We start from the raw sequence: 25,819 nt of genomic DNA on the forward strand, positions 1-25,819 counted from the left end.
CCAGGCGTTGCAGAGGTGCAGAGGAGCCTGCAGTCGAGTGTCTGTAAAGCGCAAACTGAACTTGAACCCGACACTTCGTCTGAAGATGAAGAGTAGGAAACTTGACGAAACGTTGCCACAGAACGACGTCTAGACTCTGCTTATATCCCGAGAAGACTTCATCATTGAAATTCTCCGAGAAAGCCTGCATTCCCATATAACACACCACAATGTATATTGAAAGGGAGTTTCAATATGACAGATGGAATTCAACTTGTCCCATGTTAAATATCTTAAGTTCCCTGTCACCAAGGTGGCCTACTTCTGTTGCGGAGGGACCAACTTAAGTCACTGGACCTCTTGAGATGGAGGGAGAGCTGAGACTTGGGTGGTGCTTTGTATACCCCCATATGCTGTGAAAAGTATTCCAGCCATCGGTAGCGAAAACACTGAATTCAATATTGTTAAATACACATTGACAGAGCGTTTCACTTGGAGCAGGCTCTTCAGTGTCGCACACAGTTGATAGCTCTAGCTGTTGAGCCACGTAATATGTTCCGCTGAATCCCGAGCCAGCAAGTAGATTGATCGAATTATTTGATCTAAACTTCCTGTGGATGAAAAGAACAGCAGCATGTAGTATTAGGTGATATGAATGATTGAGGGAGAATGGCAGCAACGAGGGCATCAGATAAAGACATTAATCTCTTTTCAATTTTCTATGTTGCCTCTTTCAGCAAAATCCTCAGCCCCAGTGCAGAATTTCTCATAAGGTGGAAAAAGAGAATTGTCATACACAATTGGCTCATTATTTTATAAGCTCATTGTCGTAGCTGCTTTTACGACTATTTCCCATTCTGCTTGTTCGTATCTGCACTTTGAAGAATATCAAACACCTTTCACACATTTTTCACCTGAACTACCAAAGTACACAAAGGTTTTTCTGGTGCGGATTGTGCTGAAAGCAATGTTGTCCACATACTTTTCTTTCGTCTGGCCTTGACTGGCTATATGTGAAGGAAACTCGCTGCAACAACTCATCTGAGGTGAACTGGCAGTCGTCGTGTCCCTCTATGTAACCGAACATCTCCTCCATTGATACAGAAATTCCTTCACCTTCAGGGCGCCCTCTTTTTCTATATGTAGGTGCTGAGTCTATAAAGATCTTTTTTAAATCAATCCACTTGATACCTTGCCTCTACAACGTAAAGATCCGCAACAGAGGAGGTACGTCCTCGGATGGTGTCTGCCCATTCATCCTTCCTTTCCTATACACGAACTGTAATTGTATTCCAGAATTCATTTTCCCTCTGCAGCGTAGTGTGCGCCGATTTAAAAATTCAGATTAAAACTGTGTGTCGGACCGGGCCTCGGGCCTGTGACCTTTGCCATTCCTAGGCAATTGTTCTGCGGACTGAGCTACGCAGGCACGACTCACGACCCGCCCTCAAAGCTTTACTTCCGCCAGCGCCTCATCTCCTATCTAAACTTTATATTATCGCAACTGAAGAAGCGTAAATTGTAAACCTTTCACCGAATTTGTTGAGTTTTTTGCTTCTGTTATCAAGAAATTCATTGTGAACAACATTCACATAAAACACGCTGTTTTAGAATTAAATTTCGCTTCACTTGAACACAAGTTTTGGACCCCATGTTATGTTGAAGGCTGTATCTCTGAAAGACCAATACATTTTCTAAAGCATCTTTTAACTAAGTCGCCTCTGGTGAATTACTTTCTGCAAGATGCATGGACAGTACTGTGTTGTTCGTTCCTGAAACATAGAACTTTCCCTTCTTTTCTGCCGGCCGGCGTGACCGAGCTGTTCTAGGCGTTACAGTCTGGAACCGCGCGACCGCTACGGTCGCAGTTTCGAACCCTGCCTCGGACATGGGTGTGTGTGATGTCCTTAGGTTAGTTACGTTTAAGTAGTTCTAAGTTCTACGGCACTGATGACCTCAGAAGTTAAGTATCATAGTGCTCAGAGCCATTTGAACCAACCCTTCTTTTCTCAAATAATTTACCTATACCAATTCACGTATCACTTCCCCCACCAGTACTACACAGATTATTGAAAACATCACACTCACAAATTAAACACCTCTAAACCATTGTTTATAGGAGCTTATTTCACATACGCACTCTCTTACTAACTGGAATTAAGCACTCAATGAAGTGACAGTAACTCCCCTATGTTACCATGAACATGATGAAGATACTTTGTGTACTAACAAAAGAGAGCAAGACAGTAAATGCTACATAGTGTATAGTCTGTGTACAAACCGAAGAACGATCAGTGCTCGAGGTGATGGAAGTGGCCTTCCCCAGAAGAGCGGGATAACTGTTGCACAGGTTGATTAAGAATCAATTTCCCATTTAGCATTGCAGAGCTGTGTGCAGAGATTACGCATAATCTGTTCATCAGATTTCTGACTTGATTCAAGGCTTCCTTGCAGACAGAATTCAGTACGTCGCCCTTAACGGAACAAAATCGACACACGTAAAGGCAATTTCTGGCGTGACCCCGGAAAGCGTGACAGAACCGTTACTGTTACCAATGTACAGGATGTTACTCCTAAGAGGTGTTAGGCGCATTTTCTCTTGTGTTTCAGCAGATATTCGCAATTTCTTTTTTTTTTTTTTTTTTTTCAGTGTGTAGCTGGAGCGAGCCCAAACAAATACTTCTCATCAAGCCTTTCATGCGACGCCCAGCGCCGACCAAGAGTGCCGGTTTGTTGCCCATTACAGGCAAAACGATTTTTAAAACAGAATTTTACGTTCCCATTCGTTTGAGCGGTCACGAATTAGTCTAGTCCCATATTTGTTTTATCGGTATGCATTAACAGGGCCAGTAAAACAGGAAGCAAAACCGGTACTGCAGCAGCAGTTACTGGGCAGCGCTGCTGCGTGGTGAGAGCAGTCAGTGGGGCCGGGGCAGTTCTGTCGCTGCTGAACTACTGGCTATTCTTCGTGATTTGCTGTCGCGGATAGCACTAATCGATAAAATCAGTATCGCACTCAATCGAATGAGCACGTAAACTTCCGCTTTAAAGTTAGTTTTGCTCGTAACGGGAAATAAACTGACGCTTCCTGTCGATAGTGGGCGTCACATGAAAGACTACATGTTTTTATTTGGACTGATTCCAGCTACACACTGTAAAAATGAAATTGCAAATATCTGTCGAAACAGGAGAGAAAATGCTCCTGACGACCCATACAATAGACACCTTGTTTACAAATAATATGGTGGATAACGTCGGAAGCTCCCTGAGGTTGTTTGCAGATGATGTCGTAGCAACTCCAAAAGACTGAAGCGAACTCTAGGCAGAAAAAAATGTTCAAATGTGTGTGAAATCTTATAGGACTTAACTGCTTAGGTCATCAGTCCCTAAGCTTACACACTACTTAACCTAAATTATCCTAAGGACAAACACACACACACACACACACACACACACACACACACACACCCATGCCCGAGGGAGGACTCAAACCTCCGCCGGAACCAGCCTCACAGTCCATGACTGCAGCGCCTAAGACCGTTCGGCTAATCCCGCACGGCTCTAGGCAGACCGGCAAAGGAATGATGAATGGGGACTCGCAGTTGACACTAAATGCAAGTGTTTCTTTTTCTTTCTTTTTTAGCGGGAAGTCAAGAGCGCAAACGTCGTGAAACTTAGAGATTGTTTGGAAGATCGGAAACGGCGAAAAGACGTAAATCAGGGCAATAGTGAGTTATTAACGACCTGGGTAGGATTGAGCTCAACACATGGAAAATAATTAGCGTCAATGTCACGTGAAGAGACAGGCATAGTTATACGACAATTGCACCTGGTTGCAGATGACGAACATGGGGAAGGGGTTTTGAGTGAGGTAGATATGGATTCAGATGGTGTTTAGTTAGAGAATATAGAATCGAACATAGTCGTACTGAACCAACCGGCACAATTTAGGCCCGAAAGAACGAGTATTAGTGCACCAGCACTCTGTTCCGAGCTCAATGAATAGCCACCGGAAAGACAGAATTGAGAAAGGCTGTATCAAACGGCTACAGGGAAAAGCACGAGCGTACCATATAATACCTTTCCAACGTTTTAATACTTGACTCAGACTGTGCAAATTCAAAAGGAGCTGCAGGAAACCCTGAAACAAACGAATATGGGGATACGAAACCTTGAGAAGGAGCAGAAAAAATGCGCAAGGATATCGGTCACGAAATCCAGCACACGCGAATAGATCTAAATAAGTAATTAGACCAAATTCGAAAGGACTCGAAAGAATCACGACACATGATTGAAACGCTCATTGCTGGTCACAAACAAATGCGAATGACTGTAGATAAGGTACTAAGTGACATGAACACGTTCGGTGACGATACTCAACAGACTGTCAAAAAAGTTAACCAACAGGTCGAAGTACTTGCAACGAGGGCATTTTGTAAAGCGCAATATGTAATCGAGGAGACAACAGTACAGAGAAGGGTTACGATGGCAGTTTCAAAGTGATTTGATAGCCTAATTCTAAAAATGGAATCGGAAAACAATTCCAACGGCTCAGATTGGAACTGTTGCAGAGTATTAAAGCTCGGAGGGATAGTGGTAGCGTGTGTTCAGAGTCTATTGTAACGTTAGAGTCAACAGTAGGTCCGAACAATAGCGCTGATAAGAACGCAGTAAAATCACCCGCATGTGGTAATGATCGAGAAGCAATTAACAGGCGCGAATGTGGGAGTACGTCTGGATGCACGAATCTACAAAGGGAAAATGAATACTAACAATCAGTACGTGTAACCACCACTTGCGCAGGGACAAACGATTCCTCAGATAGGAACGGAACTACTTGCAGCGCACCATAGTCCGACATGTCAGGCGCCAAAAGGAACTTAATGCTCACAGGTGTCAAACAAATCAATACACAGCTTCACAAGTGTCGAATCACGTAGCACCAGGTCACTATACACGACAGTACATAAGGTGCAATAGTCCAGTACCACTGGCGAGTCAGGATACAGACGGTGCAACGAACAGTATGTACCATGGTCGCGAAGCATTACCCGTGACAGACAGTCCAGTACGTATGGCGCAATTTGAGGCGCGTAACTGCGTACAGTTGCTGCGATGTAACACACGTCTCGATGGCAGTGGGAGTCTGCAATACCCTATGGCGGTACAACGTACAGACGAGAGTAATGTAGATATGACAGGCAGGAGGAGTGGTGCATTAGATAAAACACCCTTTGGTGCCACGACGGAGTTTAACAGTCCCTCACTCTAAGAAAATTTCAACATTACAAACAGGATGGAAACACTTCCATCACCGAACATTTATATATCTGTGTCAAATGGGTTTACCAGAACATTCGACCTTAGCTCATAAATTAGACTTTATGTGTGCTCATATGGAGTATGCAATTGCCGAAACAATGCAAAGAGTAGCATTAACCTCCAAGTCATATGATGAGTTTAGATCTTTCTTTCTCTCACGTTGCTGTTCAACTGAAGCACAGAATATGAACTGCTTCACAAGACATTATACTAAAATTCGGGAGAGAAAAGCCTAATAAAATTCTTAGAGAACATGGCGAAGATCAGTGTCTGGATAATTTGTAAAGTGATGGAGAATTGATCCGTCTCTGTAACAAGATGCTCCCATTACGGTACCGACAATCATTGGTAGGAAGAGGAGATAACGTACAAGCCTTTAAAGGAATCCTTCGTGAATTAGATTTCATACTCAGTGAAGATGATCCACGTAAACGTAGAAATCAACGCGAAAGTAAGTGACAGTTCGAGAAATGGAAACGGGTACAACAGGAACAATGATAGTATTGAAAGACAGAGTAAAGGGTTGAATTATGATCGAAATGGAGTAAATTGTAACCCAGTGGGTATAATAATGGTTCGTACAGAAGTAATAATAATAGCAAAAACGATAACTGGAAGGAAATGGCAATAGACCAAGGAGTTCCCAGCAATATAATCAGAATAATCTGAACACTAGTAACGCTACGAGCGTTGCAAGAGAGCAACCGAATCCGAACTCATGAGGTGAAACGAACCACAACCTGAAATCGAGATTAGACAACCCAACCCAGGAAAACGGCAAGGCTGACAAGTGGTGGAAGTGGGAAACCAGGAGGATAGTGCACGATCCACTAAAAATTGCGAAGTTGCCAGTAAACAGATTAATAGACTCATTAATGATATAGGAAACGAGGAAACAGTACCAAAGGTGGAACAGATAGGTCGAAAGTCACAATTAGCATGTTGGGATACTATTGATTGGGATTCAACCGATGATGAGGGAGAATTCCCACCACTAAATGTAACACAACTTGAAGATAGTTATGGGTTCAATTGTTTGCAAATGTTTGACACAGAGGCTAATGAGAGCAAAATTCAGGACGATAACGCGTGACCAGCTGACACACAAGCCTGTGTGCATTTGGAAACAGAAACAAAATGTTTATAATTCAGGGCATTACGACGACATAGTAGTAGCATACGATAATCAAAGTTAAAACCGGGAAAATTGTCGTTAACGTAGTGCTTGATAGTTGCAGTGAAATTATGGCCATTTCCAAACAATAGTTCTATTGGCGTAATACTGAAAGTAAACTGCTAGTGTTAAAAACCAGAAAAATGAAAGTGAAGAGACCCATTGTTGGTCATTCCACTGACGTCACCAAGCAGATGAGAATTGCATTTACATGTCAGGGGAAGACAATAAAAACAACTTTTTTAATCATACCAAAATTATCAGTTGATAGATTATTGGAGCTGACTTTCTAAACCAACGACAGGCCATACTAGACATGGGCAAAGGAGGGGTGACTTTGTGCAGTATTACCCTTCTCTTTGAGGACAAACTAAAACATGAAGAGATTCTGGAGGTGTATACACAATTACATATGCAAATCGACGATGAAGGGCCACAGAAAAACATCTGCGGTATGTTTGGACAGACAAACCAGTTCCCATAGATGATGAACTTATACATGAGAGTCATGAGGAGATAAAAAAGTAAAGCAGTTAAGTGACATCTCTGATCATGGGAGAGCCGGCCGGTGTGGCCGCGCGGTTCTAGGCGCTTCAGTCTGGAATCGCGAGACCGCTACGGTCGCAGGTTCGAATCCTGCCTCGGGCATGGATGTATGTGATGTCCTTAGATTAGTTAGGTTTAAGTAGTTCTAAGTTCTAGGGGACTGACGACCTCAGATGTTAAGTCCCATAGTGCTCAGAGCCATTTGAACCTTTTCTTTTATCATGGGAAAGGGGAATGAGAAAGGATACTACATGGTAATGTGGAAGTATTTCTGCCAAAACCGGGGGCCATTAAGTATTTCCAGTATAAATTTCAGGTGGAATACAATTCGTTCAGAGTCCCGCCACACACTATACGGCTTTGCTTTACGTGAAAGGTATTTCTTGAGTTACACAAATTGATGAAAGGTGGGACTGTAGAGCCAACGTCATCAACATAGAAATAGTTCCTTGCAAGTTGTAGACAAAAAAGACGGTACCATTCAACCTGTGTTAGATGCTAGGCAAATCAACACAATAATAGTCACAGACACGGATCAGCCAAAGAAGTTGGAAGAATTGATTCAAAAAATTGATGGTGTAAAGATTTTTTTCATCTCTAGATCGGATGTCCAGCTTTTGATAAATATAGTAAGCGCCAGAATGCAGCAATTGCACAGCCTTTAGAGCATTTGGCTGATGGTATCAGTTTACCATTCAGACTCATCAGCAGCAGCATTTATAACGAGTTTAAGGATTATATTAAATAAAGAGCTACAACAGAAGCTAACATACTATGTGGATGACACATTAATAGCTGAATCATCACGAAAATAGCATAACGAGGTTTTAGATAAACTCCTCCAAACTCTAAAAGATTATGACGTCACAGTGAATATTGCAAAATCCACATTGGGAACAAAGGAAGTACAATTTTTGGACCACATTATTTCGGGAAAGGGGATAGAGCCAAATCCAGACAAAATTGAAGCTATTAGGAATTTTGAAATGCCATACAATAGGAAAACACTTAATGGGTTTTGAGGAATTATAAATTTTTACATAAAATTTATTTGTATTGACATCTTGGCAACACCACACTTATTTGTTCTTACCAGCAAAAACATGCCATGGGTGGGAGACCAGCAAGTAGTAGAAGAATTCTGCTAATTAAAAAAAACTTGTTAGAAGCACCCATATTAGCACACCTAGATCTGACACAGGAGTTCTGTATGGGAGCCGATAGTGCCAAAACTGGACTGGGAGTGGTGTTGTTTCAACAGTATGAACACGCAGGCCAAATGACTCAAAAAATCATTGCGTTTGCAAGTTGGGTCCTAACTAAGAGTGGAAAAAAATACTCCATCACATAGTTGGAGGCTTTAGCTGTTGTATGGCGCTTTCAGAGATTACAGTATTTTGATTTTGGGAGAAAGACCAAAATATTTACAGATAATAAGGCCTTGGAGTTCCAATTAACTGCTAAATTTGCCCACGATAGACTTGCTTGGTGGATATTACTCCTGCAGGAATACGATTCCACAATAACTTATGTACCAGGACCACCACACATATTGGCTGATGCTCTCTTGAAATCTCCGCAAGGTGCTGCTAACAACAGTAGAATAAATAATGAGGACGAGCAGTTCGTAATTTATACGGTAATACGAAAAAGGTTCCGTTTGAGAATTATATCACCTCAGCATTTAAACAAACAGCGAAGGAGCAAAATAAGGATCCTGAAATTTTGAGGATCAAACGTAAGTGGAAGGATAAAGATTCCACTGAAGTTCGGCAGCATTATCTGCTGAGGGATGACATCTTATTTAATAGATGCAATGTAAATACCACTTCATGCGTGGTGTGCATTCCAGATGAACTGATAAATAAATACATTTGGTATACACACCTCAGTAATGGTAATTTTGGGACAAGAATTTACTTTTTAATGTTGAAGCGGTCAGGTCACTTTCCAAACACGGAAAGCCGAATTAGAAAAGTTTTACCCAAACGTAAAGATTGTCAGCGGGCTCAACATATGACAATTCAGACTAGACCACCCATGTTCCGGATAGTTCCAGAGAAACTAAGACTCATCACAGCAACTGATTTGATGGGTTCTTTGCCACATACAAGGAAAGGTCATGTATTGATTTTTGTGGTGACAGAACTAACTTAAGTACATCACCCTCACACCTCTGAAAAAGGCAACATGGTTCAGTGTCAGTAATACCCTCAAACAAGATTTCTTGGTTCAAACTGGACAGGTCGAAAATATACTCTCGGATAACGGGACTCAGTTCAGATCAAAACAATGGCACGCCACACTTAAAAGACACAAGATGAAGCCTATATACATTTCCAAATATAAATCAGGTGCACATCCAGCAGCACGTACAATGAAAAATCTAACGACATTATGTCGTTTATACTGTAGCAAGAGACATAACATGTGGGATGTATATTTACAAAAATTTCAAGCTGTAATAAACGAGATATCCCACAGTATTACTTTACTACCACCAATTACAGTGTTAAAGAAGAAACCAGCTCCAAATAAGATTAAGGAACTCATAAAATTTCCTACAGTTCTAAGATAACACCGGCATATAGTCTCAGTAGCACTAAATAGCATTCGTTGCGCAGTCAGTAAGAGCGGAGCTGACGAAAATACCACCAATCGAGTGTTCACCGTAGGACAGAAGCTCCTCTCGGACAAACTATCAGTCTAACAAACAAAGGCAACAATGCCACAAATTCTTTGCGGCACCTAGGGAACCAATGGAAATCAGCAGAATTTTCCATGCAAATGCAGTGGAATTGATAAACTCAAAGACATGGAAATGACTAGGTATGCACCACTCAAGCCACTTGAAGGCTTACGAAGGATAAAGTCGAAGGGTAAGATAAAATCCATGGAATAAGTTAATGAATAAATAAGAGGTCAAAAATCAATGTAGGCTGGTTATTTACTTACAGAAGGTCAAAACAAAAGAGGTGGTTTGATTTAAAACTGAATGGAACAAAATAAAAGAAATATAGTAGTTCTTACTAGGATGGATCTCTGAGCTGCATAGAAAGAGAACAAGGATATATTAATTTGCTTAAACATAGCATTAAACATGATTGTACTGAACAACTGTTTTATCCTTTGTATATGAAACAAAGGACGAAGTAGGTAATGCAAAAAATGGTGAAGAAAGTGAGTACAGGCATGTATGTTTAAATCAAGGCTTAGAGTGAACTGTAGAAATAAGATGTTGCTATATGATGGCATTGTGAATTGATTAAAAGTTGAGTAAACATAACATCAAAGATAGACTATGAAGCTGAAGCTGATATCTCTCCTATCGAAGGACGGGACGTGTTGTTGTGATGGTTGGTTGACTTAAGATCTGCAAAGTTTAAATTGAGGAAGGTGTAAGATGAGGTTCCATACGCAGAATGCGATCGAATCATTAAAGATATTTGGGCTCATAGCAAAGGAGCGTGAGATCCTGTCATTTTTTGTAGGATTCGGCAAAGATATGAGGACCTTTCATTACGATTAATAGGTTTGACAGGAAGGGCCATAAGCAGTATTTTTGGATTGGTGTCTAGGAACGCACATCGTACAATTCGCGACAGATAACTTGTTATATGATGGAGAGAGGTTAACTAAGGAGGAGTAAGCCAGTGACGTTGTAACTATCATGTGGCATTAATAAGTATTTGTTCCGCAGGTGAAAAAAAATGGGTATTGCAGTTTTACACATAATGAAGGAGAAGTGGAGTAACTACCTGGACACTGGTACATATATCGCCCAGAAAAAATTACTACACAAAAGATAAAAAGGCAAGGAAGAGTTAACAAAGGTTCAGTTAATCAACCACAGGTATTCGAATTATAATAACATAATAATTCTGAGATACTTATAGAGTGAAAGAAAAAATCAAATTGATAGGATGAAACACCTACGCTTCGAAGATCTATGTTTCAGGGACCAACAGGAAAGATAGAATACTGACCGGAAATTACAATGCTGTTACAGAGGGAAAGTTCAACCAGTAAAAAAGTGATATTACTAGGCATGACCGTAGTAACCTTTTCGTAGATTTAGATTATAAGATGAAGAAAATAAATTATGGGGAACTAACCGTATGATATGACTAATCTTCCACATCGTGCATCACCATTATTTCGTGCTTGTACTTTGTCTATGCAGCCGAGGAAACTAATTAGATCCTCCCCAGTTTTTCAGAATTGTAAGAGGTAAGGAAAGTTTTCGATTTTATAATTTATTGTAATATAATCTACATACAAGTATCAACACTGAAATTATTTCAAGGTAGCACCAAAAAAGATATTTTGGATGAGAGTTAAAATTTCATTATGATATTACCGTAAGTCTAAGTTTGAAGTGGCTGATAATACAGGGTAGAGTTCAATTACCAAACTGAGTTTTGTAGTTTTCCGCTGAGTTAATCAATACCTCAACCATCAATTATACGCAGTCCCAAAAAAATGGTTCAAATGGCTCTGAGCACTATGGGACTCAACTTCTGAGGTCATTAGTCCCCTAGAACTTAGAACTAGTTAAACCTAACTAACCTAAGGACATCACAAACATCCATGCCCGAGGCAGGATTCGAACCTGCGACCGTAGCGGTCTTGCGGTTCCAGACTGCAGCGCCTTTAACCGCACGGCCACTTCGGCCGGCTTACGCAGTCCCAAATTAACTCAGAAGGGGGAAGACACGTAAGGTGGCTGGGTATTTTACCACCTCACATGTGATTCTCCAGGACACGCGGATTCGATTGATAAGGCACATGCCATACTTTGGACGTAGCTTGCTTTTCATAACGAGGAGTGCAATGAACAGTGGGCATATGCGTGGCTTTCGTGTGCATGGTATTATTAGTCCCTTCCTAATTTGCATGCAGATAAATGCGTATTTATTGTAGCAAAGTAGAACTGAAGTGAAAGGGGCCAGTTGCTCACGTTAGGACACAGAAGTGCGGGATGGAAATAGACTTTAGGAAACATAAGCGAGGCACAACAAACCGATCCTCACCAAAGGGAGCCAGTCTAAGACGACTATGGTCGGGGCCCTTGCCTCTTGCATTTCTAATGCAGATGAAAAAAATCCCCTGCGTCGCAGTTTTAGTAAACAGTTGGATCACATGATCCTGTCATGAAGAGCACATGGTCTTCACATGTAACATGGCGAAACTTAAATATAATAACCAAAAATTGGACACTGACTGAAAAAAAGGAAGACAAGGTGGGAGAAGGCGAGGCTATTGTGATGCAGAAGTTTACTAGGAAAATTCTGATTGTCTTGAAAAAGCAAGTACGGAGAATACGGAGGCTCCCATTGACCGATTCGGATCTCCGGGCGGGGACTACTCAGGAGGACGTTGTTATCAGGAGGAAGAAAACTGGCGTCCTACGGATCGGAGTGTGGAATGTCAAAGCCCTTAATCGGGCAGATAGGTTAGAAAATTTAAAAAGGGAAGTGGATAGGTTAAAGTTAGATATAGTGGGAATTAGGGAAGTTTGGTGACAGGAGGAACAAGACTTCTGGTCAGGGTTATAAATACAAAATCAAATAGGGGTAATGCAGGAGTAGGTTTAATAATGAATAAAAAAGTAGGAATGCAGGTCAGCTACTTCAAACAGCATAGTGAACGCGTTATTGTAGCCAGATACGAAGTCCACGCCTATCACAGTAGTACAAGTTAATATGCCAAGTAGCTCCACAGATGACGAAGAGATTGATGAAATGTATGATGAGATAAAAGAAATTATTCAGACAGTGAAGGGAGACGAAAATTTAATATCATGGGTGACTGGAATTCGGTGGTAGGAAAAGGAAGAGAAGGAAACGTAGTAGGTGAATATGGAATGGTGGTAAGGAATGAAAGAGGAAGCCACCTGGTAGAATTTTGCACAGAGCATAACTTAATCACAGCTAACACTTGGTTCAAGAATAATGAAAGAAGATTGTATACATGGAAGAAGCCTGGAGATACTGGAAGGTATCAGATAGATTGTATAATGGTAGGACAGAGATTTAGGAACCAGCTTATAAATTGTAAGACATTTCCAGGGGCACATGTGGGCTCTGACCACAATCTATTGGTTATGAACTGTAGATTAAAACTGGAGAGACTGCAAAAAGGTGGGAATTTGAGGAGGTCGGACCTGGATAAACTAAAAGAACCAGAGGTTGTAGAGAGCTTCAGGGAGAGCATTAGGGAACGATTGACAAGAATGGGGGAAAGAAATACAGTAGAAAAAGAAGGGTAGCTTTGAGAGATGAAGTAGTGAAGGTAGCAGAGGATCAAGTAGGTAAAGAGACGAGGGCTAATAGAAAACCTTGGGTAACAGAAGAGATATTGAATTTAATTTATGAAAAGAGAAAATATAAAAATTCAGTAAATGAAGCAGGCAAAAAGGAATGCAAAAGTTTCAAAAATGAGATCGACAGGAAGTGCAAAATGGCTAATAGATACTGCCTATAGGAAAATTAAAGAGACCTTTGAAGAAAAGAGAACCACTTGCATGAATATCAAGAGCTCAGATGGGAACCCAGTTCTAAACAAAGAAGGGAAAGCAGAAAGGTGGAAGGAGTATATAGAGGGTCTATACAAGGGTGATGTTCTTGAGGACAATATTATAGAAATGGAAGAGGATGTAGATGAAGATGAAATGGGAGATATGGTACTGCGTGAAGAGTTTGACAGAGCACTGAAAGACCTAAGTCGAAACAAGGCTCCGCGAGTAGACAACATGCCATTAGAAGTACTGATAGCCTTGGGAGAGCCTGCCCTGACAAAAGTCTACCATCTGGTGAGCAAGATGTATGAGACAGGAGAAATACCTTAAGACTTCAAGAATAATATGATAATTCCAATCCCAAAGAAATCAGGTGTTGGCAGATGTGAAAATAACCGAACCATCAGTTTAATAAGCCACGTCTACAAAACACTGACTCGAATTCTTTACAGAAAAATGGAAAAGCTCGTAGAAGTTGACCTCGGGGAAGATCAGTTTGCTTTCCTTAGAAATGTTGGAACACGTGAGACGATACTGACCCTACGACTTATCTTAGAAAATAGATTAAGGAAAGGCAAACCTACGTTTCTAGCATTTGTAGACTTAGAGAAAGCTTTTGACAATGTTGACTGGACTACTATCTTTCAAATTCTGAAGGTGGCAGGGTTAAAATATAGGGAGCGAAAGGCTATTTCAAATTTGTACAGAACCCAGACAGCAGTTATAAGAGTTGAGGGGCATGAAAGCGAAGCAGTGGTTGGGAAGGGAGTGACACAGGGTTGTAGCCTCTCCCCGATGTTTTTCAATCTGTATATTGAGCAAGTAGTAATGGAAACAAAAGAAAAATTCGGAGTAGGAATTAAAATCCATGGAGAAAAAATAAATCTCTGAGGTTCACCGATGACATTGCAATTCTGTCAGAGACAGCACGGGACCTGGAAGAGCTGCTGAACAGAAGGACAGTGTCTTGAAACAGGGGTGTAAGATGAACATCAACAAAAGCAAAACGAGGATAATGGAATGTAGTCGAATTAAATCAGGCGATGCTGAGGGAATTAGATTAGGAAACGAGATGCCTAAAGTAGTAAACAAGTTTTGCTATTTAGGGAGCAAAATAACTAATGATGGCCAAAGTAGAGAGGATATAATATGTAGACTGACAATGGCAAGGAAAGCGTTCTGAAGAAGAGAAATTTGTTAACATCGAGTATAGATTTAAGTGTCAGGAAGTCATTTCTGAAAGTATTTGTATGGAGTGTAGCCATGTATGGAAGTAAAATGTGGAAAACTTGGAACCCACTAGCAACAGACAGCGGCAGACTGTTGAACATGTTTCTAAAATTTTAAACTAGCTGTATCTTTGCCTAATAGAAGTTAATTAAAGAATAAAACAGCATATTTATTTAGTTGTCTCTTGTTCTGTCCCCTAATCACCAGACATACACTATGTGAGTATTTCATGAAAGTAAAAATATTAAGTTGAATTACTTCTTTAACAGAAAACAAATAGCCTGACGTTATTCACATTATTATTACTTACATTTTTTACAAATCCAACACCAAATCTTGCAAGAGACTGAAGAACCTTTTTCACATAATTTTCGTCTTCTAAGTAAGCTGTTGCATCAACTGCATCATCTAAAAGGTTCACCGTATTATTCCACAAAACTGGCTTCTGATCTTTTAGTTTCTGATAGTGGGTGTTGTAATTATTTTTGTAGAGCCATTCAAGGGAGAATTTAGAAAGATGTTTATCTGCCCCTAAAATGAGAAGGAAATATGAAATAAAATATTGTAATTGTAAATATGTCATATTATTAATTAATTATTCAACAAAAGCTGCTTTGTGGCAGTATTTTATTTCACTGGACTAGTTTCAGGAATTGCCCATCATCAGTGGTGCATCTATTAGACAAAATACACATATTTGTTATAATAGGTTAATACTATAACACTACTTCTAATTTGTAACACCTCTGTTAGCAGAACTGAGACATGTGCTTTTATCAAAGTATACTAGTGAAATTTTTGATTTTTTTTTTTTTAGCTAAGTCTGTTTCTTTAATATAATGTCAGGATGTTCTGTTATACATTTCAAAAATTTTATTTCTCCCAAACTGTTTAGTAACAATATTATGGAAAGGATATTAAGCTGCACTTTTCGGGCATTGTCGCGTCTCTGTCTGTGAGGTTTTGTTCAAGTTTACAAATATACTAAATGAAGACAGGCTCATGCAAGTTATGTTCAGATGTTCTTTAAATACTGTGCTGAAATTTCCTTCAGTTTGTCCTATGTAAGTTTTCCTCACAGTTATCACATTTTAACTTATGAACACCTGAACATGCAGATTTACAGGATTGTTCTATGTTACGACAAATTTGTGATCACTGTGTGTCCTGTGTTGCCAAACCTAGGTTTATGTTGCTTCTCTTGAGTGCAAATCTGATGTTATCTGAAATTTTTCGCTAATATGGTATGAAAATGAACCGTGTGTGTTTGCTGTAATTTATCCCTGTTAAGATAATTCTGTCTTTTATTTTATTTTCGTTTGTGTGTAGTTTCTGGTATAAATTTTGTTGACTATGGTGGGGTTGTATTTCTTTGTGTCTTTAATTCAGATGTTATTTTTTGTTTAGTCAGTGGATAACTTATTAGTATCCCTAGACAAGTTCCAAAATATGCTTCTTTGTGTGCTTTTGGATGATGAGCTATTATGTATTATACATCCTGTGGTTGTCATTTTCAGTAGATTTTGAATTTGTTCAATGTTCCATTTCTTGTGATTTCAAGATCAAGGAAATTTATTTTATGATATTGTTCACAGTTGATTGTTAACATGATATTTTTATGTAGAGTATTCCATTGTGTGTGGAAGATATGTATTTCATTTTGTGTTCCTCTAAATAACATTAATGTATCAGCTGCAGTAGTATTGAATTTTATTAGTCCATTCTGGAATTTTCTTAACTTCTTAGTATGGAGAAGAAAACTATTAGCATGTCCACCAGCAAGGCAATGACCCATTGCTAAATTGTGTTCTTGTATATACAGCTGGTCATTGAACTTAAAATAGTTATGCGACAGTGTCAATTTCAATAAAATAATAAATTCTTCTATTTCAACTGCACACATTTTACCACATGTGTGTAAAGCACATTCAATAATTTCAATAGTTTCACTAACAGGTATGTTAGCACACATGTTGGATATATCTAAGGAAATAAGTTTTGCATTCTCTACAATGTGAACATCTTTAATTTGTTGTATGCAGCTGCTTGAATTCTTTACCGCATATTGATTAACGTACACATACACCGCTTGTCAGTTGCTAAGGAACAGTGAAATTATTGGACAGGAATAATCACAGGCAATGTTTGATAACAGGAAACATAATACTTACATAGTAGAGGTGGAGTGGTATATTTATAATGAAAAATGGTACCAATTTCACTACATGGGAAAGCAGGATGACAGACATAGATAACGTTCATGTTTGACACAGGTCGGACTATCAATAAAAAGGTCAATCGAACTGTCAGTAAGGAATATGGCCTCCTTGGGAACTAATGTACATTTTGCGCTTGTGATTCATACTGTCTACCAAACTGTTGAGGCGTCCTTGGGTGATATTCAAAAATGGCTCTGAGCACTATGGGACTTAACATCTGTGGTCATCAGTCCCCTAGAACTTGGAACTACTTAAACCTAACTAACCTAAGGACAGCACACACATCCATGCCCGAGGCAGGATTCGAACCTGCAACCGGAGCGGTCACGCAGTTCCAGACTGAAGTGCCTAGAACCGCACGGCCACACAGGCTGGCTCTTGGGTGATATTGTCTCACGCCTCTCTCAAGGGAGTTTTCAGTTATTGTGCAATTTGGGGAGGGGCGTTCATTGGGAAACATATCTGCCAAGAGCATCCCAGGCATGCTTGAGAGGGTTTAGGTGCAGGGAGTATGCAGGCCATTCCATATGTTCAATATTTTCACTTTTCAGCATGTCAGATACCTCAGCAGTACTGTCTGGGTGGGCACTGTCAACCATAAATGGAAAGTCGGAACCTACCTCACCCCAAAACAGATGAGTATGATCCAGAATAATCTCCCTGCAATACTGCTGTGTTGTTATGGTACCTCACACAAAGATATGCAGTAGTGTTTGGCCATTGTGCATAATGTCTGACCACCCCATAGTGCTCAGCCCATACTGATGTTGTTCATGACCATCCTATAGTGTATAACATGTTCCACTCTCTCTCCCCACTAACTGGTGGCCAGAATAACTTGCCACAGTGAAACAGGATTTGTCAAAGGACATCACTCTGTACCACTGTTGCTGACCCCAATCAACATGCTCCCTACACCAACAAACTCCTTTGAGTGATAGTGTGGTTGAGGTAGGATGTATTTAACATGTTTCCAAGTATACAAGGCAGCCTGATTTAATTGTCAGGAAATGGTACTGGCATAGACACATGTAGTGATAGCAGTTGCAAGGTCAGCAGTGATCTGGCTAGTGAGAGATGTCTGTTCCTTTTCACCACTAGGGCTATGTATCAATCCTCTTGCAGGATGGCAGTCCATCTATGACCACCGGCAGGCTTTCAGATAAAATTTCCACATTCAGCAGCCTTTTTTAATCATGAGAGGACACTTGTGGACACAACCATTACTGTAGGCACAATAGTGACTCTTGGACCAACTTCAAGCCATCCAGCTGCTCGTCCATGATTGTAAGCACTCAAATGATGTCTTTTAGAGATGTTGCCATACCACAAGCAATGTTGCACTAATCAGTTTCATATCAACCTTCATCAAATACAGTACTGCACGAACTGTCAAATGCACATAGAGCATTCATGAACAGGCTTTGCTGGAGTAAACACATCCTGCCCTCTGTATTTTCTTTTACTGTCATTGGGTGGGTGTTCCATAGCAAATGTAAGTTGGCCTGTAGGAACTGGCAGTTGTAGCTTTCCAACTGTTAGTTGTTCTTTAGCAATTGTCAAGCAATCTAGTCTTAAGTCAGAATAAAATTTTAACTTTTTCTAAGTTGGTATGCTGGACTGCTTATACAAATAACTGTTGGTTGGCATCATAATTTGGGTGTAGATGGGTTTTTCAAGGAGCAGTATGCTTTTTCTCTTTTATCAACCAAAAATTGAGCTTTATTTGCTTTTTTTTAAATTAGGGCTTAGAATCGTTTGTTTGGGTTTTTTCTACACCACTGATATTGTTTTTGCTGAAAAATTCTAAGCTTTTATTTATATAGTCTGACCAAAACATGATCTCTACTGCATTTCTCTTGCCTGCTTTGAAAACTACAGCATTGTATGTTTCTATTTATTTACAAACTGCACATATATTTTTGTTTTCTTTTTTGTAGAATTTATTATTTTTACTTTTATAATTGTGTTTGCTAATCACTTTGGATATCTTTTCAGTAATGTAGTTTTGATCTGTAACTCAAAGCTTAGCAGTATCAATTGCTATTTTAATATATGGAATAATGTTTGCTGTATTAGACTGAGCTGATCTATGTGATAAATTATATGCTAGGCTTTTTTGTAATAAATATGCTTCATTATTATTAAATTCTGTTTCTGTCAAATTTTTTGTTCTATTGAAAACTTTAAATTTTTTGTCACATTCTACTTCTGCTATATTTTAATTACAATTATGGATTAATGCCTAATGTTTTTTTCTAATGCATAAGTTTAATTTTTTATTTTCGTTTTTTTCATATTTGTTAATCAATTTCTTAATTATGTCAAATACAGAAATCTGTAGTAGCTTCACTATTGCCTGATGTACTTATTGTAGTTCTGTTTATAATAAGCTGCTGTTTTGATATTTGTCTCGGATCTCTTCTTTTATCCACACCACTTCACTTTTTTTGTTTTATGCACATGGCTACCTTTGTCTTTTTTTATATTCACATGTGCATATTTCAGTAACTTGATTGGACAGACATTTTCCATTGAAACATACACCTTCAATGTTTCTTGTTAACTTTGATTGTGTCTTCTGGTATGAGAAAACAGCACCACTCATCCTGTCTGGGAGTAATAAGAATGGCTCACAAGTTTTGTGCTCTGTGGTTTGTTGTTATTGTAAATATGTGAGGTTATTTATTAATTGTTTGACAGTTAAACAAAGAGCCGAGTGGATTGTTTCTGACTGAAACAAAGTCTCATATCTGTGCCATTCCTGTTACTGCAGTTGGGAGATGGGATGAACAAATGATAGCCTTCACCTGTGTGGGAGAGGGAAGGACAAATTAGCTGAGCATCTTGCAGAAAGTGAACGGGGGCACACAGGATAAAGTCCATGTGATTACTAGAGTCAGAGGGGCCCATTTTTTGATGGTTACAAACAGACAGCATTGGGAAAAAATTAGAGCAGAAGAAGACCACAATATATGTAATAGTTTCCAGAAAAATAAAATTAATTTGTTTTACCAGAATAATAGGGAGTTGAAAAACAAGACAGATAAGCTTCTGGTACGCTTAAAGATAAGGAAAATTCTGAAGTGGTAAGTGTCCTGTGCTTCTCTGAACACCATGTAATGGGGCAGTTATATACAAAAGATTATAGAATAGCATCATTTTTGTGGAGAGTTAACAAGGAAAAAATGAGGAGCTGCAACAAATGTAAAAGCTGGACACAAAGTCAAAAATATTGAAACAAATAGTTTTTGTATAGATCGGATCATACAAGCATGAACTTATAAGCTGTTACTGCAGAATACTTCTCTGGTTTTTGCAACAGTCTACAGATCCCCTCTATGAAACTTTCAGATATTCATGAGAAATCTAGATTCACTGTTGATCTACTTGCCAGGCAAGAAGAAACGGTTAGTGGTTTGTGGAGATTTCAATACAGTTTCTTATGAGAGACAGATAGGGAGAAAGAGCATCATTATTTTAATGTTTCAATCTAATTTCAGTTGTCAGTTATCCATGTCACGTGCAGCAAGATAGTAGGAAACTGATTGATAACATCTCTATTGACAGTGCTCAGGCCAAAAGAACTAATGTGTACCCAGTTGTTAATGGACTGTCTGATCATGATAAACAAGTACTGGAAGTAAATGATATAGTACTTACAGCCCTGAGGCAGGTTCCTGCAAAGCAGTGAGGCTTGTTAATGAGAACAGGAGTCCTTGGTTTAAGAGTAAGTTAAAGGAGGTGGTATGGGATGAGGTGTGTATAGAAAGAGATGCTAATATCAAATTCAATTTATTCCTTAGCAAATTTGTATCAACATTTGAAAGTTGCTTTCCTAAAAAGTTATCCAGAGAATCCATTAGAAAATAGATAATCCACAGATAACTAAGGAAAGGAATTAATGGATAGTAGCACTGCTGATAGAGAAACTTTAGATATGTTTATGCAGGTGGGACTGTTAACCCACCAAGGGCAGTGCTTCACATTGTTGATGTGTGGTCATGTCCATATGGGCCACATTCAGTTACATGGGCATCTCGAGTAACAGCACACTGCAAATAAAAGTGTCTACAGCTGAGCTCATGGCCACTTGTGGTCAACACCTTCTAACAAGATGTTCACTTCCAGTACTCAATGGATGGATTCTTCTACCACAACTGTTGTGCTGCATGGGCTTGCAATTCTTAGTGACTGTGTTGCTGAAAAACTGTGGCTTCAGTTTACTTTCTGAGTGAGGAGTGAACATTACAAACTAGTATCTAGCCGCTGATGTATGTACTGTGCCTTGCGAAACAATAATTTCATATTGTATGGGATCTCAAACTGTTTACCTTGGTTGGTATTAGCACAGACCACATATCAGATCATGTACCTCACTGTGTGTTTCTAGTGCATGACTGATATCAGTATTTTGCAATCTACAGAATATAAATGTACTAACTTACTAAACTATGTGCCCAGCTCCACTCCTCAGCCAGATGAGTACACTGGAGATTCATTCAGGGTGAGAGGTATTTCCATCACAGTCTGTTCATCCAGACTTAGGTTTTCTACTGTTCCCCTAAATCAATTAGATGAATGCCAGAAGAGTGGTTTTATCTACTGTTTCCCTAAATCAATTAGATGAATGTCAGAAGAGTGGTTCCTTTGAAAAGTAAATGTCTGATATCCTCCCCAAACTTTATAAAATTCAAGTTGGTGCTTCATTCTTAATGACCTTGTTCTTCATGCAATATTAAGTCCTGATCTAAATTTTCTTTTATTTTTCAACTTTAATCAAATGTTCAAATGTGTGTGAAATCTTATGGGACTTAACTGCTAAGGTCATCAATCCCTAAGCTTACACACTAATTAACGTAAATTAGCCTAAGGACAAACACACATGCCCGGGGGAGGACTCGAACCTCCACCGGGACCAGCCACGCAGTCCACAAATGCAGCTCCTTAAACCGCAACTTTAATCATTTTTAACAAACTCATATCTGATTTTTGTGATTTTCAGGTGCATTCTTGAAATGATAAACAATATGATTCTTTTGATTGTTCTCCTTTTACTCTTTGCCAGTCTATGTGGACAGTACAAAAGTATTTAACGAATCAATATCTTGACAACCATGGGCCCATCCATTTTCTGACTACTTTACTTTCAGCCTTATGAAGGCTTCAGATGGAGATACTCTTTTGCTCTTACCACATATGTAGGTACCACTGGCCTTTATATCACCTTTTATGCTGTTCTTCATCTGGTTAAGTCTCATGTCATTCAGTGAGTTATGTGAAATGTTACACAACTCTAATCACATCTGAGAAAAGTTATCAATTCTATGAAAAATATTCCATGCTTCCTACATGAACCACCATAGAAACTGGTATAGGCATGGTTATTCTATTACAGAGATATGTAAACAAACAGAATAAGACGCTATGAACAGCAATGCCTGTATAAGATGACAAGTGTCTGGCACAGTTGTTAGATCGGTTAATGCTGCTACAACGGCATGTTATCAAGATTTAAGAGAGTGTGAACATGGTGTTATAGTCAGCACATGAGCGATAAGGTAGTGATTAAGTGGGGAGATTCCCTATGACCATTTCACAAGTGTACCGTGATTATCAGGAATCGGGTAAAACATCAGATCTCCGCACTGCTGCAGCCAGAAAAAGACCCTGTAAGAACAGTACCAATGATGACTGAAGAGAATCATTCAATGTGACAGAAGTGCAACCCTTCCACAAATTGCTGCAGATTTCAATGCTGGGCCATCAACAAGTGTCAGCATGCAAATCATTCAATGAAACATCATCGATATGCACTTTTGGAGCTGAAGGCCCACTTGTGTACCATTTATGACTGCACAACACAATGCCTTACACCTTGCCTTGACCTGTCAACACCAACATTGGACTGTTGATGACTGGAAACATGTTGCCTGGTCGGATGAGTCTTGTTTGAAATTGTATCAAGTAGATGGACATGTATGGGTATGGAGAGTCCATGGACCTTGCATGTCAGCAGTGGATTCTTCAAACTGGTGGAGGCTCTGTAATGGTGCGGGGCGGGTGCAGTTGGAGTGATATGGGACCCCTGATATGTTTCGATACAACTCTGACAGGTGACATGTACGTAAGCATCCTGTCTCATCACCTGCATCCATGTGCATTGTGCATTCCGACGGACTTGGGCAATGCCAGCAGGACAATGCGACACCCCGCATGTCCAGGATTGCTACAGAGTGGCTCCAGGAACACTCGTCTGAGTTTAAACACTTCCACTGGCCACGAAACTCCACAAACATGAACATTATTGAGCATATCTGGGATGCCTTGCAACATGCTGTTCAGAAGAGCTCTCCACCCCCCCCCCCCCTTTCCTGTACTCTTATGGATTTGTGGACAGCCCTGAAGGATTCTTGGTGTCAATTCCCTCCAGCACTACTTCAGAGATTAGTCTGAGTCCATGCCATGTCATGTTGCGGCACTTCTGAGTGCTCCTGGGGGCCCTACACAATATTAGGCAGGTGTACCAGTCTCTTTGGCTCTTCAGTGTATTTTCAATTTTAATATTGATTGCTTTACTATTATGCCTTACAGTACCATGTATGTTCTGGCAAGTGAAAACAAAGTTCTGTATTGGCATTCAAACAATTCACACAAAAAATATAATGACTCGCTATATAACTGTGCCACTGAGTGGCAGAAATCTATTTAAAGGCGACTGAATTTGTAGTTAATGTTTCTGACAATGCCTTCTTCAGAGCTAATAACACCTACACATTCAGCTACATTGTCTTGAAACTGAAACCTGTCATCTTTTGAATATGTGTGAGTCATTTGTATGAACTACTGACTAAGGTCTCATATTTTCTTTAAAATCCAGTGGCACATGCTATTAAATCACTGATCATGTGAAAGTTCTGCAATAAATATTACTAAAAGAAAACAAATAATCCTTTCAAATGTATCTCAATTATGTGATGATGGCACAAACATAAATGTTAAATGCAAAACTAAAATATCCTACAGGAAATATATGACTATAGACATACTCTAATAATAAGCCTAAAAGTGAAAATTCTGAAAGATAAAACTATTATCACCTTAATGCACATTGTAGTCCAATAATTTTCAGTTGCATTAAGTAATTAAAATATCTATCTAACATTCAATTTAGAATAAGAAATTGAAAATAATGGTAGTTGAGGTGTGAATGGTCAATAAGATATGCATACAAGACACAAAATATTGCTAAGCTTTCTGAACAATGTTCTACTACTGAGGTAATCACATAACACTCATCCACACACATACTTACAGACACATACACTTGCACTGTTATGTTATCCAAGTCAACTGCACTGCACCAGCACTGCAGCTCAACTATGGTGAGGGGTTGTATCCGATGGTGTAGGCCACAGGAGAAGGGGGGTGGGGAAGGACAGAAAGGGCTGAGGAGTAGGGTGGTTGATAGGTGCAAAGGAGAGGTAGCAAGCACATTGATGGATAAGAATGTTACACCAGTGGCCTTTATGTGACACAGGCAGGAGGAGCTGTGTGTGCACAGTGGTGTGGAGTAGAATGAGAAGGAGAGATAGAACAGAGGTAGAGAGAGATTGCAGAGTGGATGATATGAGTACAGACTGAGTGACGTAGTGGCCACAGTGACAGCGATTGAGGTGGGTGTGGGACAGAGGCAAGTGGAGATTGAGGTCAGGACAATTTATGGATCAAAGGACAACACCCAATTATGTAATTCAAAGATGTTGTTATTTAGAAGAGGACGGGTGTTTCAAGATTGTGTGGGCTCTGTAGCAATCACTGAAAACAAGCATGCTGCACTCAGGAGAATTCTCTGCCACAAGGTAGTCAACTTTGCTCTCACTGACCACTTAGTGTTGGCTGTTGATATTAGTAAACAGATAACTGGCATGCATGCCCACATAAAAGGATGTGCAAAATTTACAGCAGAATTGCTTTACGATATGGCTGCTATTACAGGTGCCTGTGCTTCTGACAGGATAGGATATGGCTATGACTCGAGTGAAACAGAATGTGCTAGGCTGGTGTTTAGAACAACTCCTGCTCTTTAGTCTTCCACAGAGATATAGCCCATGTGACAAGGAGTTTCGAATAGGAGCGGTGTGAGGCTGGATCAGGGTATGTTATAGATTGATTTAATGGTGGAACACCATTTTGGAATGGGTGGGAAGGAATGTGGGTAGGATATTCCTCATTTCTGGGCATGGCAAGTAGTCAAAACCGTGTTGAAGCACATGAAATATGATTAAGTGGTTACGATATGGAGTTATTTGGATAATGGCAGGGTTGACCCTATGCAGCTAGTTCATAGTGCTGATTGGAGAATTTAGGGTCATGTGTCCATATGGCATGTGCACAACATGCTTGATTACAATAGCTGCTTCACAACCCCTGTCATCTGAATCCTCCCAATCCATACCAGCATCACTTAACTATGTAGATGTGAATCATTTGTACAACACATCCTATTAGCCTACAATCTATCTAACTTCAATTTTCACTAGCCCCTGTCTCACATCAGACTCCACCCCTGTGCCCTATTTCCCCCTCCCAATCCTCTCTACTACGTCAAGATCTTCTACACGCAACCCCTCATCTGCACCAGAGAGAGCTCACCAGTGCCACATTACTATCCTATGTGTTTGCTACCTCTCCCTCCCTGTTATCAACTCCCCATCCCTCCTGCCCTCCCTCCCCTTCCTGCTTCCTGTCCCCCTCACATATTTCACCTAATAAAATCCCTCACCCCAGTAATGACTTAACATAGTTGACTAAAACAATGTCACATAA

At 39.8% G+C, this 25,819-nt stretch overlaps 1 protein-coding gene across 1 annotated transcript in view; it reads right to left on the reverse strand.

Annotated features, from left to right (window-relative positions):
* LOC124555629 (trimethyllysine dioxygenase, mitochondrial) overlaps positions 1–25,819 on the reverse strand; it is a 494,241-nt gene that overhangs the window by 265,692 nt on the left and 202,730 nt on the right. The window contains exon 5 of the mRNA XM_047129605.1: positions 15,082–15,302. Within this exon, the coding sequence (XP_046985561.1) occupies positions 15,082–15,302 (221 nt within the window). The remainder of the gene's footprint in view (positions 1–15,081; positions 15,303–25,819) is intronic.

The sequence above is a fragment of the Schistocerca americana genome, chromosome X (assembly GCF_021461395.2).
Source record: "Schistocerca americana isolate TAMUIC-IGC-003095 chromosome X, iqSchAmer2.1, whole genome shotgun sequence".
Classification (NCBI taxonomy): Eukaryota; Metazoa; Arthropoda; class Insecta; order Orthoptera; family Acrididae; genus Schistocerca; species Schistocerca americana.